The 16,221-nt window shown below is 39.4% G+C and overlaps 1 protein-coding gene across 8 annotated transcripts in view; it reads right to left on the reverse strand.

Moving 5' to 3' along the window:
• The window catches only part of Mta3 (metastasis associated 1 family member 3), a 224,026-nt gene that overhangs the window by 111,746 nt on the left and 96,059 nt on the right, over positions 1 to 16,221 (reverse strand). For all 8 annotated transcript variants that reach the window (XM_087215960.1, XM_087215959.1, XM_087215957.1 and 5 more), the window contains 1 exon segment: positions 4,967 to 5,093. In XM_087215960.1, the coding sequence (XP_087072086.1) occupies positions 4,967 to 5,093 (127 nt within the window).

The raw sequence follows: 16,221 nt of genomic DNA on the forward strand, positions 1-16,221 counted from the left end.
GGGGATTTAGCTCAGTGGTTCCAGCTCCTGTCTCGCAAGTGTAAGGTCCCGAGTTCAATCTCCAGTACAAAAAAAATAAAACATAAAATATAAAAAAAAAAAATAAAAACCAGGCTCTGCTTTGCGCATTAAGAGATGGAAAAACTTAAACCTTACAGACACATCCATAAACTCATCCAATAAAGAAGGTATTCCCAGTTTCTACTATACTACTAGCCTTATAACATTATCTTTTAGTACAACAGTACAGTTTGTATGCTTAAATAGTTTTTTTTAGGGAACAGGGGAGTGCAGGAGATTGAACCCAGGGCCTTCACAGAGAGCTACATTCTCAGGCCTTTTTTTTTTTTTTTGAGACAAGGTCTCACTAAGTTGCTACGGTTGGGTTCAAACTTGCAATCCTCCCGCTTCAGTCTCCCAGAGTACTAGGATTACATGTGTGTACTACCACACCCAGTTTCCCCGCTACAGCATTTCTTTGGGTTTTTAATTTAGTTCTGCCTGTTGGACTTGATTTATACAGCAGAATTTTGTGAAACAGAAATTCAAAGAGCCTATCCACTTAACACATTAGTAAATAGTTTTCACTCTGATGTTTTCTAACAATTATATATTCATCTTAGTAATGTATATCCATTATCTTCTACGAGATTGTCAGGGTTCAATTTCTAAATATGCTTCACGAGCTTACGACTTTATGAGCTGTGAGATTCTCTGGCAAGTTAATTCATCATTTTGTGCTTTGGTTTCCTCATCCATAAAATGGGGTTAATAACAGGATCTACCCTATTGTGTTACTGTAAAGACCAAATAAGACACATGTAAAACAACTACAATGGTACTTATCACAAAAATTTAGTGAATATTAGAATTTTTTTTTTTTTTTTGGGTACCGGGGATCGAACTTGGGTCCTTGCGCTTGCGCAGCAGGCAGCGAAACCACTGAGCTAAATCCCAAGCCCCTAAATATTAGAATTTTTGAAAACCAATTTCAATATACATGAGCTTTATATAAGACTGAATACAGAAGCCCTAATGTCACAAAGCACAGTGAAGGCTAAGTTTAGAAATAAGATAGCAGGGGCCAGGGATTTAGCTCAGTGGTTTTGCCACCTGCTGCGCAAGCGCAAGGACCCAAGTTTGATCCCCAGTACCAAAAAAAAAAGAAATAAGATAGCAGGCAAGAACTAAATAACCACCTCATCGATCTTCTCCAGTTGTAACTGTGCTGCCTTCCTCAAATGTATAACTTTTCAGTCTATTTATGTTTGAATGCAGAATGAAGCGGTTTTTGTGAATCAGTGATACTAATTTAAGGAGCACTGAATATTTAGTGTATATAAGAAAATCTGTTAAGGGATGGAGATGCAGCTCAGTGGTAAAGTCTGCCTAGCATGCCCTGGGTTCAATCCCCATTATCACAAAAATAAATAAATAAGAAACAAAGAAAATCTATTAGTAAAAGTATCAGTCATACACACAAAGACTAAATACAGTAGTATATACTAATAACAAGTTAGAAGCTGGCATAACAATAAACTTTACAGTACTTTATAATATATACAGCATATAATCTGTTAAATGACTGAAGTCATTGTGTGTGAATAAAGCGTGTTACCTCTATCCCCCTAAAGGTACCCTTAAGGGATTCTCAGTGCTCAAGTCCTGTCTCACAAACAAGAGGTCAATCACCAACGCTACCAAGAACCAGCCCAGGTCTTATTCATTCTCTCTCAATCCCAGTGGAATCAGAAGGAATAATTTGCCTCCTTGCCATACTGAGAAGCTCAGGGCAACCAGTAAGCACTGTAATTCACAGACTACAAAGAAGAGTGCCTCAGTCAGGTTCTCCTCTGTTCCATATAAGACCAAAGAAATTCTGGGCACTCAACAATGTCCCTGAGAATAAAAAGTCAGCATTCACCAAATTACCCCTCTTTGCTGCCAAAGAACAATGGGGCTTCAGTAATTTTCTCCTTTTAAAGCAGAAACAGATAGGGCATGACTTCAACATTAGCAAAATGTCAAAATCATTGCAATGTGCACTTGTCCCACATCAGCATGTGGGATGGTTAGCAGGGCTCCAAGCCTTGGCCAGAGACCGCCCCAACCCCACTGAGCTGTCTGAAAATGAGAGCCACAGAGGAGAAGTGTGGCTCTGCTCTACTCCCTCTCAATTGGGGAAAAAGACAAAAGCAAAAAGCCCCAAATGTTTGTCACTTCATCATAACTCAAATGAATTATCACTTGTTAAGCTTGAACTGACAAGCTGGGGCCTCTATCTTACTTATCAAGTATTCAGCAAGCTCTCAACTCAGAAGATACCCAATGGCTGTTTAACAGTGACTAAAGCATCATGTACACTAGCTAAGTTTTAAGTACCACACCGAAGTGTCTTGATAATTACATTTCAATATATTCTTAGTCCTCATAGAAGATGAAAAAGACATCACTAGTTTTTCCATTCCAAGCAATCTGTTAAAGTAAACCAGCATTACTTGTACATAGATTCCAAGCTATCAGAAGGGTAAATTAAAATTATACTTGTGTGTTTTGGATACAATCCTTAAACCATTTGTCAGATTCTTGTTCTGGGAAGATTCTTACAACTGACCACATAACTTCAAGCTTATAATGAATCTTTCACATTCTAGTTTCTTCAAATGCATAATAAATACATATGACTCTATCACTTATTATAAATACATCTCTAAGAAAAATTTCAAAACAAGCTAACCAGGTGGTACACACCTGTTATCCCAGCACTTCAAGGGGCTGAGACAGAAGATCATTGTTCAAGGCAAGCCTGGACAACACAGCGAGACCTTGTCTCAAAAAGCAAAAAAACAGGGGGCCAGGGATTTAGCTTAGTGGCACCACACCTCCCTCACAAACACAAAGTCCAGAGTTCGATCCCAGGTACCAAAAAAAAAAAAAAAAAGGAGGGCAAGGAAAATAAAAATAATTAAGATGTGGTATGTATGTGTACCAATTCTCCAAGATGACTTATGTATCACCAACACACACTAATAAAAACATTTTTAAATGTTTTTTAAAAAGGTGTTTGTGGGCCGGGGTTCCGCTGCCTGCCTCACAAGCCCAAGTCCCAAGATCAATCCCCGGTACTTCAAAAAAAAAAAAGTGTTTGTGTTCTCTTTGGATAAAAATTATTTATTTAACTTATTTTTCCTTATCTATTCTTATTTTTCTTGGGCCGGGGATTCAGCTCAGTGGTTCCGGTGCCTGCCTCGCGAGCGCAAGGTCCCGAGTTCGATCCCCGGTACCAAGAAAAAAAAGAATTGATTATTTTTCTTGAAATAGCTCTACTGGTGAAAAGACTATTTCACATTGCCAGGCATGATTACATTTTCCAACAAAAGATTTAAGTCACACAGAATATAGTAACTCTAATCAATCTAACCTAGTGTCTGCTAAAAATAAATCTAAATAAAGCAATGATAGGATGTTCACTATCAAGGAAGATCAATTTATTTCTGAAAAGATTTAGAGAAAAAGGAATTCTAGTATATATGACCTATACTTGTCATGGAAAATTTGGGCTTGTTTCTGGGGGAAGAAGAAAAGAAGTCATCTACACAAGTCTCTGGAGTTAGTGTGTGTGTGGGTACAAGGACCAAATTACAGCTCTGAAAAAAAAACTATAAACCTGTCAGAGGCAACAAGTGGAGACTGAGGTTCAATTCCAACATTATGAATGAAGAGGAAAGGCAATTACTGAAGTGGTTAATTCATTTTATTTCTATTTATAAAGAGCTTGGGTTTTTTGCTTTGTTTTGGTTTTTTTGAGACAGGGTCTCGCTATGTAACCCAGGCTGGCCTCAAACTCCTAGCAATCCTCCTGGCTCAGCTTCCGGAGAGCCAGGATTACAGACGTGCACCACGCCCAGCACAGTATTTATGACCATCATGACCAGCAAAGAACTAGACAGAAGAAATAGAGATTATGAAGTATAATGTTGACAGAATTTCCTAAATTGGACTGAAATACTCGATCCTCTCCCATTCCCATCACCCTGAACCCATGCTGATGCCGGCCTATCTCCAGGCTCATCTGTGCCCTCTACCTGACATATGTCCCAAACCCTCCTGAAAGGAAACAGATGCCAACTTCTGAAGCTCTCCTGACCCAACGGTCAGAATCTACCTGTCTATGAGTTCATGTATTTTGTTATACATCTAAGGGTCATCAATTACAAACTACACTGAAAAATAGTTCAGCTGCAACTATGCTTAAATTCTATCACCACCAGCAGACCATAAAAGAACATCACCATTCCAGCACAAAAAAATTACAAATGAAGGATTTGGTTTTTATCACTTTTGTATCCTATCAATGCACACAGGGCATTGGCTATATACATGAGCAATAAAAAATACAAAGCTTTCACCCCAGAGAAAATCAAAAGAAAAGAAAAAGCCACATAGCCTACAAGGCCAAGAGTTACCCGTCTGTAAATCAGACCCTGGGTTCCACCTCCTGGATTCTAATGACTATATAATTGGCCAGGAATCTGCAGGTGACCATACTTCCCATTTTGTTCTGCATGATGATAACAAGATATTTAAATACATTGCAAAAGTCAGGAATAAAACAAAGGTTGAAGTCGTCGTCACATTACACTGGAACTTCTGCAGCACTTTAAAATGCTAATAATACACAGTGTAAATTTTAATTATGAAATTTTCAGTGAGGGCAGGCCTGGCGGCCCATGCCTGTATTCCCAACATATGGGAGACTGAGGCAGCAATACCACAAGGTCAACACCCATATGTCCCAGGCCAGCCTAGACTATAACAGATAGACCCTGTCTCAAAACACCAAAAAAAAAACTAGTAAACTAAGCTGAGTAAGATCCTGAGGTGAGTTTGGAATGTTTCAAAGATAGCTTTGGATTTGATCACAATGTTACTGGATGCATTAGAGTAAGGTCTAAACAGTTCTTACCTGATATGTGTTGCAGGTAGAGATTCATATTGGCGTGACAAAAAGAGCTCCCTATGTTTCAATTGGTGTTTCTGTTTATCAGTCAAGTCGATCTCCACTATTGTTTCAGATTCTTCCTCAATTTCCTCTATACAAATAAAATTCAAAGTATCCATTATGACAAAGCAAACTTCCTCTTTGAATACTAAGAATTAAAAAGTTAGGTCAAATCAACATTTCATTTTCTTCAAACTAATCAATTTTAAATTTATATAGTCATTTCAATTACAAGCATAAAATTAAATCCTTTGGGCTCAAAGAAGAAAAACTCCAATTTAAAAATGGCAACTGGGCTGAGGTGTAGGTCAGTGGTAGAATGTATGACTAACATACATGAGGCCGTAGGTCAATCTCTAGCACCACAAACCCAAAATTAATTAATTACAAGTTAAAAATGGCAGAAGGGGCCAGGGATTTAGCTCAGTGGTTCTGCTGCCGGCCTTGCAAGCGCAAGGTCCCGAGATCCATCCCTGGTATCAAAAAAAAAAAAAAAAAAAAATGGCAGAAGGAACACATACAGTACATTCGTCATCTCTTTCACCAAAAAACCACACCAAGATGGCAATGAAAATGTGTTAATATTTCAGTGACAGTGAAAAATGAAGCAGAAAAAAGAATTTCAACTAAATAATAAATTTGGAAATTGAAAAGCAGGAGGGACATAGTGATATATACCTAACACCCCAATACTCTGGAAGGCTAAAGCAGGAGGATCAGGAATTCAAGACCAGCCTGGGCTCTTGGTAAGACCCTGTCTCAAAATAAAAAGAAAGAAGCCACCTGGCTCACAAGCGCAAGGTCCTGAGTTCGATCCCCAGTACCAAAAAAGAAAGAGAGGGAGGGAGGGAGGGAGGGGAGACTGGGAATGTGGCTCAATGCAAAGGCCCTGAGTTCAATCCTCAGTACAGAAAGAAAGGAAAGAAAGGGGAGGGGAAGGGGAAGAAAAGGGAGGGGAAAGAAAAGAGAAGGGAAAGGGAAGGGAAAGGGGGGGAGGGGGGAAGGTTAAAACACTTAGCAGAGAGGAAAAATAGCTTACAGAGGGAGATGCCACAGAGAGGGAAGGCAAAGCCCTGTACTTACTTAGCCCTTGAAGATATCAAATACTATGAAAAAGACAAGTAGGGCCAGGGATTTAGCTCAGTGGTTCCGCCGCCTGCCTCGCAAGCACAAGGACCTGAGTTCAATACCCAGTACCAAAAAAAAAAGAAAAAGACAAGTAAAGTGAGGGACTTGAAAGGCTCAAAAGCCTATATAGACTAGAAAAACTGAATCTCAGAATACTGTCTTTAGAAAGGAAATAACCCAGAAAACAAGAAACAAGATAAGAGCTTCAATCTGGTAATGCAAATAATAAACTAATGGGAGGCAAGGCTAAAGAAATTTGCCCAGAAACTAGAACACAAAGATGAGTTGAAACCATAAGATAAAAAAATTAAAGAAAAATCCATGAAGGCCAATATCACAGCAGTAGAAGTTCCAGAAAGAAAAAAAACAGTAGTGGTGCATGTCTATAATCTCAGCACTTGGGAAGCTGAGGCAGGAGATGACTGCAAGTTTGAGGCCAGCCTGGGATACACAGCAAGTTAAGGACAGCCTGAACTGCCTAGTCTCAAAAAACAAAAAACACTGCCTCGCAAGCAAAAGAACCCGAGTTCGATCCCCAGTACCAAAAAAAAGAAAAAAGAGACCCGTAGAAAAAGTGATTCATGAAAATTTCCCCTTCCAGAATGAGATTAGTCTTCAGAATTTACTCCACATCTTAATTTTTAGTAACTAGTAATGCAATATCATAAAAGTTTACTTAAAGGAAAAGGAGGTCACATATAAAGAAACTAGAGTCAAAAAACTAGAAAACTAGAGCAGCAACACTGTATACTAAGAAGGGCAGCAATGCTACCCAAGAGGAAAAACGATACTCACTCACCCTAGAATTATAATCTATTAACCCTGAGAACAGAGTAACAACAACCTTTCACTCATTCAACTGCATTTACTAGGTGACAAATCAAGTACTATTCAAGACACTGGGGCTACTCAGTGAACAAAACAGTTACTAAAAAAACCTTCAAAGTCTGGGCCTCTGGGAAGTAGGTCTGGGAAGGAAGGCAAGGGAAAGACAAGAAGACAAAGTTTTACATGCTACTTTTTAACATTATATTTAATGATTTCTTTAAAGAAAGAAATGATCAAGTATCAACTACAGATATAATACCAATTAATTTGAGCTGCACAATTTTAAAAGATATAATACCTCTAGGGGCTCATATAATACCTTTGCAGGCTCACTTGGAGCAGGCTGTGTGGATAAAGGAATAGCGGAAGTGGTGAGGACACAAGTGGGATGGTGTGGACTGGCTCTTCACAGAGCAAGGAGAACCCAAGGATAAACTTGGAACATCTGGATATGCCTGGGAGCCCTTATTTTCAGACACCAATGGTTGTCACACACAAAAAACAACATATTTTTGTGTCTCATAATTCTTATTTCAGGACCCAAGAACACAAAAAGGATTTTATCAAATACAGTCACCTAGTTGGAGCTACTTTTTTTTTTTTTTAAATTGCATGAGGGTAATGAATGCATGGGCTACTACCAGGAATTTCCTAGTTTAAAGAAAAAAAAGGTAGAAACAGTGAATCTTTTCTTTTTCTACTTTTTTTGCTGTGCTGGGGATTGAATCTGCAGGAGACTGCAATATTGATTATGCCCAAAGAAGGCTGTAATCAGTGCGGGCTGTGAAGAGTTAACCCCACAATTGATTTAGTTTATAGAAGTGAGTCCAGCCAAAGCCTGCATGTGGAGGTCAAGAGTACCTCACACCTAAATTTCATTCCCACAACTAAAACCTTCTTAACTAGGAAGACAATGTTCTAATTACAACCATATATTTTGTCTATTCTGTCCCTAATTCAGGAACACTTTGCCTGGTCTTTTATGAGCCTTGCTTAAATTCCATAGAAACCCCAGGACTGCGTATCCTTGCACGTAGTCCCACCCTCACATGTAGCTTGCCTTTACCCCAATTGATTACTAATAAAAATCTGTGGTTTGGACTGGCCAGTGCCTTTGTCGATTACACCAGCATTGGTCGTTCTGGCGCCCTGCTTTCTTTTCTGTCTCTCTGAGTTCTGTCTTTCAGGTTTTTTTCCTCAGGCCTGCAAAGTACACTGAATACTTTGACTGGAGCCTACTGCAGAGGTTTCTAGTAATGTTTCAGAGGTCCCCAGTAGAATCCAGGACTTTGAACATGTCTACCTCTGAGCTACAGCCCTAGCCCCAAATCTTATTTTCTTATAAAATCCCGTGGTGCAGGATAAAAAAGACAAAAAGCTCTAAAGTCTCACCTAACCAAAGACAGAAATCACCAAGAAAGCATCTGTCACTATGAAGTTCACTGATGAAGCTCACTTAGTAGTTAAATTTTGTTTAAATTTCTAGAAATTTCTAGAAATTACAATGGCTTCTAAGCAGAAATGAATGATTCCTAGGCCAGGGATTTAGCTCAGTGGTTCCACCGCCTGCCTCACAAGCGCAAGGTCCCTAGAGTTCAATCCCTGGTACAAACAGAAAAAAAAAAAAAAAGAAATGAATGATTCTCACCTTACTAATATTCTAAAAATGGGCTGGGGATTTAGCTCAGTGGTTACGCCGTCTGCCTTGCAAGTGGAAGGACCAGAGTTCGATCCCTGGTACCAAAAATAAAAAGTAGATCTAATATCCTAAAAACACTGAACAGCAGCAGTAGTAAAACTCAACACAGACAAGGAAAATTCTAAAAAACACCAATAAATATAACTATCACATCAAAAACTACATAAAGGGCTGGGGATTTAGCTCAGTGGTGTCATGCCTGCCTGGCAAGCGCAAGGTCCTCAGTTCCATTCCCAGTACCAAAAAAAAAATTATGTACCTTGGGCTGGGGATGTGGTTCAGTAGAAGAGTACTTGCCTAGCTAGCATGAGTGAGGTCTTGGGTTTGATTCTCAGCACTGAAAAAAAAGTTGGTTTTTTGAGACAGGGTTTCACTTTGTAGTTCAGGCTGGCCTTGAACTCACTATATAGCCCAGGCTAGTCTCAAACTCACAGTGATCCTCCTGCCTCTGCCTCCCGAGTGCTGGGATTACAGGCATGCGCCACCACACTCGGCTAAATATTTGTTAATTTTTTTTTGGTACCGGGGATTGAACTTGGGTCCTTGCGCTTGTGCAGCAGGCAGCAGGCAGCAAAACCACTGAGCTAAATCCCCGGCCATATTTGTTAATTTTTAAAAACCACTTCACCAAGCTTGATGGAAAATCATATTTGCTATCTTATTAAAGTTTAAAAAGCAAAAGTCAAGAACAGTAATAGAAGACATTAAATACCAAATTATTTACTGTATTTTCTTTATAGTTAGAAAAATTTCCATACAGTTTAGTAGCAATAAGGTGCTGGAGGTAGAGAGAAGAGAAATTACAGAAGAGTGTACAAAGGTACTGTTTGAAGTTTTAAAGAGGCATAGATGGTGCTACCCTTTGATCATCTGTTTTAGCTGTATGTGCCATATAATGAGTGACTTAGCAAGGTCCCCATGCATTTTAAAGTTTTAGGTTGCAGGATGACCAAGGAGCCAAGGCCCCAAAGGCTCCGAAAAGGCTACACATGCAGGCTAAGAAGGGCTGAGGTGAGACCAGCACCAACATCATCCAGGAAATCAGGAAGCGGGAATCGGAGAAATGCTCCCGGAGGGGTCTAGAGTGCCTGATCATCCAGCTATGAGACCCAGGGATCATTCTTAGCAGCAGGTTTCAGTCAGGGACTCAAGCAAAGTGTTACAGACTAGCATACGACACAGAATTGAATTAAATAACTAAGCTACAAGGAACAGGACCAGGAAAGGAGGACCCATCACTGACTCTAGGTACCTAAGCAGAAACTGGCTGTTTTTCCAGACAGGTCAGAATCATAATTTTCACATGTCTGTTTGGGGAACCTGGGGAAGCAGCAGGGAAGGGTAGTCATCCAGAGATTACTCTCAAGAACCCTGAGTTCTTAATTTAAATGAAATATCATCTACAGCACTAAGATGCTGACGCAAACTATACAGAAAAGCAGGCAATTAAAAAAATTTGTCTATATTTGCATTCAACAAGTACTTAAATATTTGGAGGTAGCCGGGCAAGGTGGCGCATGCCTGTAATCCCAGCACTTGGAAGGCTGAGACAGGAAGATCGCCACAAATCTGAGGGCAGCCTGGGCTACACAGTGAGTTCAAGGCCTGTTTGAATTATAGAGCAAGACCCTGTCTTAAAAAAAAAACAAAAAAAACCTGAAATTAAAATGATTCCACTTATGATATCATCAAAAAGAATAAAAAGACAAAACTTAAAACTTATCTGTTACAAACTACAAACCATTGCTGATGGAAATTAAAACTGGGCATGGTGGAGCAAGTCTGTAATCCCAGCACTCTGGAGGCTGAGGCAGGAGGACTGCTACGAGTTCGAGGCCAGCCTGAACTACGTAGTGAGACTCTCTCAAAAAATAAAAACAAAAAAAATTAAAGATCAATGATAATCCATGTTGAGAGTTTGGAAGAGCTAATCAAAATGGATTAAAAGCTAAAACTAAGGGCTGAAGATGTCAGTCAGTGGTAGAGCACTTTTCCCAGCACATGAAAAGCCCAAGGTTCAAATACTAGTACTTCATAATCAATCTAGCTATAAAAATCTTAGCACAAATCTTTATTACCCTAAACCAGGCAAGGACTTCTTAGCTAAAATTTCCCAAAATATACGCAACTGAAGAAACCATAAACTGAACTTAATTTTAAAATGTTTATGGACTAGGGATTTAGCTCAGTGGTTCCGCTGCCTGCATGGTAAGCGCAAGGTCCCAAGTTTGATCCCTGGTACCAAAAATAAATAAATAAAATTAAATGTTTATGCTTAAAAGGGCACTATTAGGAAAGCAAAGAAACCAAAAGGACACACCATCAACAAGGAACTTCTGTTGGCATCAGCCAGCCAGTTGCTCGCCATCACACCCCTACTCCGTACATGTGCACTCACTGGGACCAGGCCCAGCGCAGGCAGTCCTTCCTGGGAAACAGTGTACAGACAGAAAGGGGTCTATCCTCTACTATCCTCACCCAAGAGAAGTGTGGCCCCAAACCAGTCACAGATAACCTGCTCCTCCGTCAGTGTTTTCTATATAGCACAGTAGCTCCGTCGCTGTTATCTACTCAGTCAGCCCTCCACAGAGGGTTTATTCATTTAAAAACAAAGTGAAGGGCTAGGGATTTAGCTCAGTGGTTCCGCCACCTGCCTCGCAAGCGCAAGGTCCCGAGTTCAATCCCCAGTACCAAAAAAAAAAAAAAAAAATTAAATTTAAATAAAAATAAATAAATAAATAAAACAAAGTGAAGGGATGAACCCTAGTATAGGAGAAAATTTCTACAAATCATGTAGCTGGATAAGGGTCTAGGATCCAGAATATAAAAAGAAAGCTGGCTGGGTGAGATGGTGCACACCTGTAGTCCCAACACTCTGGAGGCTAATGCTGGAGGATCACCATGAGTTCAAGGCCACCCTGGACTACATAGTAAGTTCAAGGCCAGCCTGAACTACATAGTAAGATCCTGTCCCAAAAAAACCAAAAAATAAATAAATAAAATGACAACTCAATTACGCAAAGGATGTGAATGGATAATTCTCCAAGAAGATATACATACGGCCAATAAGTTGAAGATATTCAGTATGTCACTAAAAAATGCAAATCAAAACCACAATGAGATTACACTCATGAGTTGCTTAGGATACACTGAAAAATGCTCTTTCATTGTAGTGCGAACATCAGAGTGTACTTCCCCAAACCTTGATGGTACAACCTACTACACACCTAAGCATGTCACTGAATACTGTAAGCAATTCTAAAACAGTATCTGTATGTCTAAACATACAAAAGATAAATATTTAGGGAGAGCGATTTTTCAGCTCCGTTATAATCTTATGGGACACTAGCCCGAAAAAATCCAGTTGGTCCTGACTAAAATGTCACTGTGTTGCTCATGACTCTACTTCACACCAATTAGAATGGCTACAGGCAGGAGCCGGGGATATAGCTCAGTGGGACCACGCCTGCCTGCCAAACACAAGGTCCTGAGTTCCATCCCTGGTACGAAAAAAAAGGTAGTTTTTTAATTATCAAGGTAGTTTTATAATTATCAAAATAACTTCATATAAATAGAACAAAACTGATCCCTTTTATATAAAACATCCAGAATAGGCAAATTCAGAGACAGAAAGTAGATTAGTAATTGCCATTGGAAGGGGGAAATGGAGACAGAGGACAGAGTTCCTTTCACAGGCAAGAAAAAATGTCCTAGAGGGGCCGGGGATTTAGCTCAGTGGTGCCTCAAGTGCAAGGTCCTGAGTTCAATCCCCAGTACTAAAAAAAAAAAAAAGTCCCAGAATAACTGAAAGTATATAAATTTATGAATATACTAAAAACCACTGAAGTATACACCTTTTTAAAGGGGTAAACTATATATGTGAATTATATGTCAATCTTCTTTAAAAAGCTAAGTCCACCCAAAAAAGGCAAATAATAATCAAGTGCTCTATCACTTAGCTACACCTCCAGCCTACTCATTCATTTTTAGCTATAGCATTTTCCTTTTCTTCTTTGAGACGGTCATCTTGTTATGTTGCTCACACTGGCTTCAAACTCACAGTCCTCTTGCTTCAGCCTCCTGTGAAGCTGAGATTACAGCTACTTGGAAGCTGAGGAAGAAATATGGCAAATTCAAGGACAGCCAAGGCAACTTAAGGAGGGAGATCCTGTTTCCAAAAAAAATTTTTTTGGTGTCATTTTTTGTAAACAAACACATATCCTGACTCCCCTCAACCCAATCCAGTATACCCAGGTTTCTCAGAAGCTCAGGTAGGGTCATGCAAGTTCAATCTCACTTAAGAACTCATAACACTAATTTTAACATATTTTTCTGGCAGAACATCTTGCCAGCAGTTCTCAATCTTTTTATTTAAAAGATCCACTTATACTCAAGTCATACTTTTTTTTTTGGTACTGGGGATCAAACTCGGGTCCTTGCGCTTGCGCAGCAGGCAGCGAAACCACTGAGCTAAATCCCCGGCCCTTCAAGTCATACTTAGAACCTCAAAGAGCATTTGTTTATGTGGACTCTAACTGTATTTATTGTAGTAGAAATTAAAGAGTTAAAAAAAAAATTTATTTTGGTTTTTTGTTTTGTTTTGGGTTTTTTTTTTTTTTTTGGTATCAGGGATCGAACTCGGATCCTTTTGCTTGCACAGCAGGCAGCGAAACCACTGAGCTAAATCCCCGGCCCCTTTTTTGTTTTGGGTTTTATGAAAAAGGGTCTTGCTATGTAGTTCAGGCTGGCCTTGAACTCACTATGGAGCCCAAGCTGGCCTTAAACTCCCAGCAATTCTCCTGTCTCTGCCTCCCAAGTGCTGGGACTGTGGGCACCTACCACCATATCAAATAAGAATTTTTTTTTTTTCCCCGGTATGGGGATCAAACTTGGGTCCTTGTGCTTGCAAGGCAGGCAGCGGAACCACTGAGCTAAATCCCCAGCCCCACAATGAGAATTTTAAAACACAAGAAATCACAGCACACATTCCATTAACCAGGAGAGTGATGATGTCATTATATGCATACAATCTCTGGAAAACTCAGGGAACTGACAGAACAGCTTGATGCCAGCTTGGAATGGTATAATCAAAATCATTTTGACCTCACAGACCCCCTGAGAGGGAAGTCAGGAGCAAGTGACCTATGCAAAAGAAATCTTTACTGAAAGTCTAATACAGAAAGGAAAAAAACTAGCTGGAGCAAGAGATTTTTTTTTTTTTTTTTACTAACTTTAAGAAATCTATCTTAGAAATTTTATCTTCACATGAGATACAATGATTCATCAATTCTACAGTAAGTGAAGATTCCATCCGAATTTTAGCTATTTCTGCTTTATGTTTATTCAAAGAACACTTCATCTGGCAAAGGCTGCCCAGTTTTATAATAAATTCAAAGTCCATCTGGAATTGTATACAGCCTTAACATGTCACCATGCAGTTTTCCATTTGTTATCAACTGTAAAACCTAAGAAACAGAAGAACTAAAAGTAATCAAATTAACCAGCACCACCAGAGCATCATCCTCTGTAATTCATTACCAATACAGCAGCCAGAACTTCCTAAACCACAACTTAAATCTCTTCTCCACTTTGATACAAAGCCCTCAACTGCCAAGCATGCTGTTAAATATCTGTAATCCCAGCATTCAGGAGCCTGAAGCAGGAGGATCATTGGGATTTTGAGGCCAGCTTGGGATACATAGTGAGTTCAAAGCCAGCTTGACTACATAGCCAAGACTCTGTCTCAAAAAACCAAAAAAAAGGGCCGGGGATTTAGCTCAGTGGTTCCACCAACCGCCTTGAAAGCGCAAGGACCCGAGTTCAATCCTGGATACAAAAAAAAAAAACCCTCAACAGTTTCTAAACACCATTCAGATAAAAATTAAACTTTTATCATCATAAATCTCCCAGCATCTGCCCTGCCATCATACATTTCATAAGGCGCCATGGCCTACTCTCTACCTGATCCTCAGCAAAACAAAACAAAAATCAATTACTGATGTGCCTACCAATGTGTTACGAAGACATATTTAAGGAAACATAAAAGTCCTGGCCTGATTATGATTACAGTTCACTCTGGATTCTACACAAGAATACAGTATATGGGGCCGGCAATTTAGCTCAGTGGTTCCGCCACAAGCCTCGCAAGTGCAAGGACCTGAGTTTGATGCCTGGTACCAAAAAAAAAAAAAAAAAAAAGAGAATAAGTATATGCTTTCAAGTACACTAAGTACTATCATATGAGGTAGGGTGCAATAATAGTAGAATGGAAACAACTAACAGAGCTTGAGAAACCAGTGAAGTTTTCTCTGAAGAAATATGTGTATACTAACACCTGAAAGGAAAGAGGCAGAGGAGGGCCGGGGATTTAGCTCAGTGGTTTTGCTGCCTGCTGCGCAAGCGCAAGGACCCAAGTTCGATCCCCAGTACCAAAAAAAATAATAATAATTTCTTTGGGACGGGGATTTAGCTCAGTGGTTCCGCCACCTGCCTCAAAAGCACAAGGACCCGAGTTTGATCCCGGGTACCAAAAAAAAAAAAAAGAGGCAGAGGACAGAGAACACCTAGATGAGGATGGCCAAGGTCCTCATGTATACTTAAGAGTGACTATGTGAATGTCTTGCCTTTATCATTACAGAGAGATGACTAAATCAGCTAACAGCCTACTTTGCCCCAGTACCGAGGATCAAACTCAGGGTCTTCATACTAAGTTACAACCCTAGCTCTTTTTATTTTTTACTTTCAGACAGGGTCTCCCTAAATTGCCCATACTGGGCTGGAATTTGGGCAATCCTTCTGCATTGGTATTCCATTAGCTGGGATTAGGAGAGAGCTTTACAGTGACGATACTGGTTTTAAAACTGAAAGTTCCTCCTTTAAAGAAGTCCTCAGTCCCAATCAAATGAGGAAGCTGGTCATCTTAGTCGTGCTATTAACCAACTGACGTATACGCTGACCTACTATGTGGTACCATAACAGCTAAAATTCAAAGACTGAAAGTACCAAGTCTCATCAAGTTTGGATCATACAGTGAGTTCAAGGGTACTCTGAACTACATAGTAAGATCTTGTCTCAAAAAAAAAAAAAAAAAAAAGCGAGGGGGGACAAATTGGAGGACTAATACTGTTTTCAAAAAGAATTAGCATGTTATTGGCAAAAGAAAGAAAAAAAACACAGGTGGACAGAATAGAAAATTCAGAAAAAATCCAAATATATGAGACCAAGTCACAAAATACAAAAAAAAAAAAAAAGGATCCACAGCATGCACCACATACAAAAATTAACTACAAATGAATAATTCAGCTGTTAATCACAACTATAAAACTTCTACAAGAAAATACAGGAGAAGCTTAAATATCAAAGTATGAAAGTAAAACTGACACAGAATTTCTGGTGAGCTCTTTGGGAACATGTATTTAAAAATCTGTAAGGGGAGGCTGGGGATTTAGCTCAGTGGTTCCACCGCCTGCCTCAAAAGCATAAGGTCCCCAGTTCAATCCCCAGTACCCTACTAAAAAAATAAAAAATAAATAAATAAATAAATAAATAAAAACATGTAAAACTA

The sequence above is a fragment of the Heterocephalus glaber genome, unplaced genomic scaffold (assembly GCF_053883595.1).
Source record: "Heterocephalus glaber isolate CG9 unplaced genomic scaffold, H.glaber_assembly_v1.0 deba00001457, whole genome shotgun sequence".
Taxonomy (NCBI): domain Eukaryota; kingdom Metazoa; phylum Chordata; class Mammalia; order Rodentia; family Bathyergidae; genus Heterocephalus; species Heterocephalus glaber.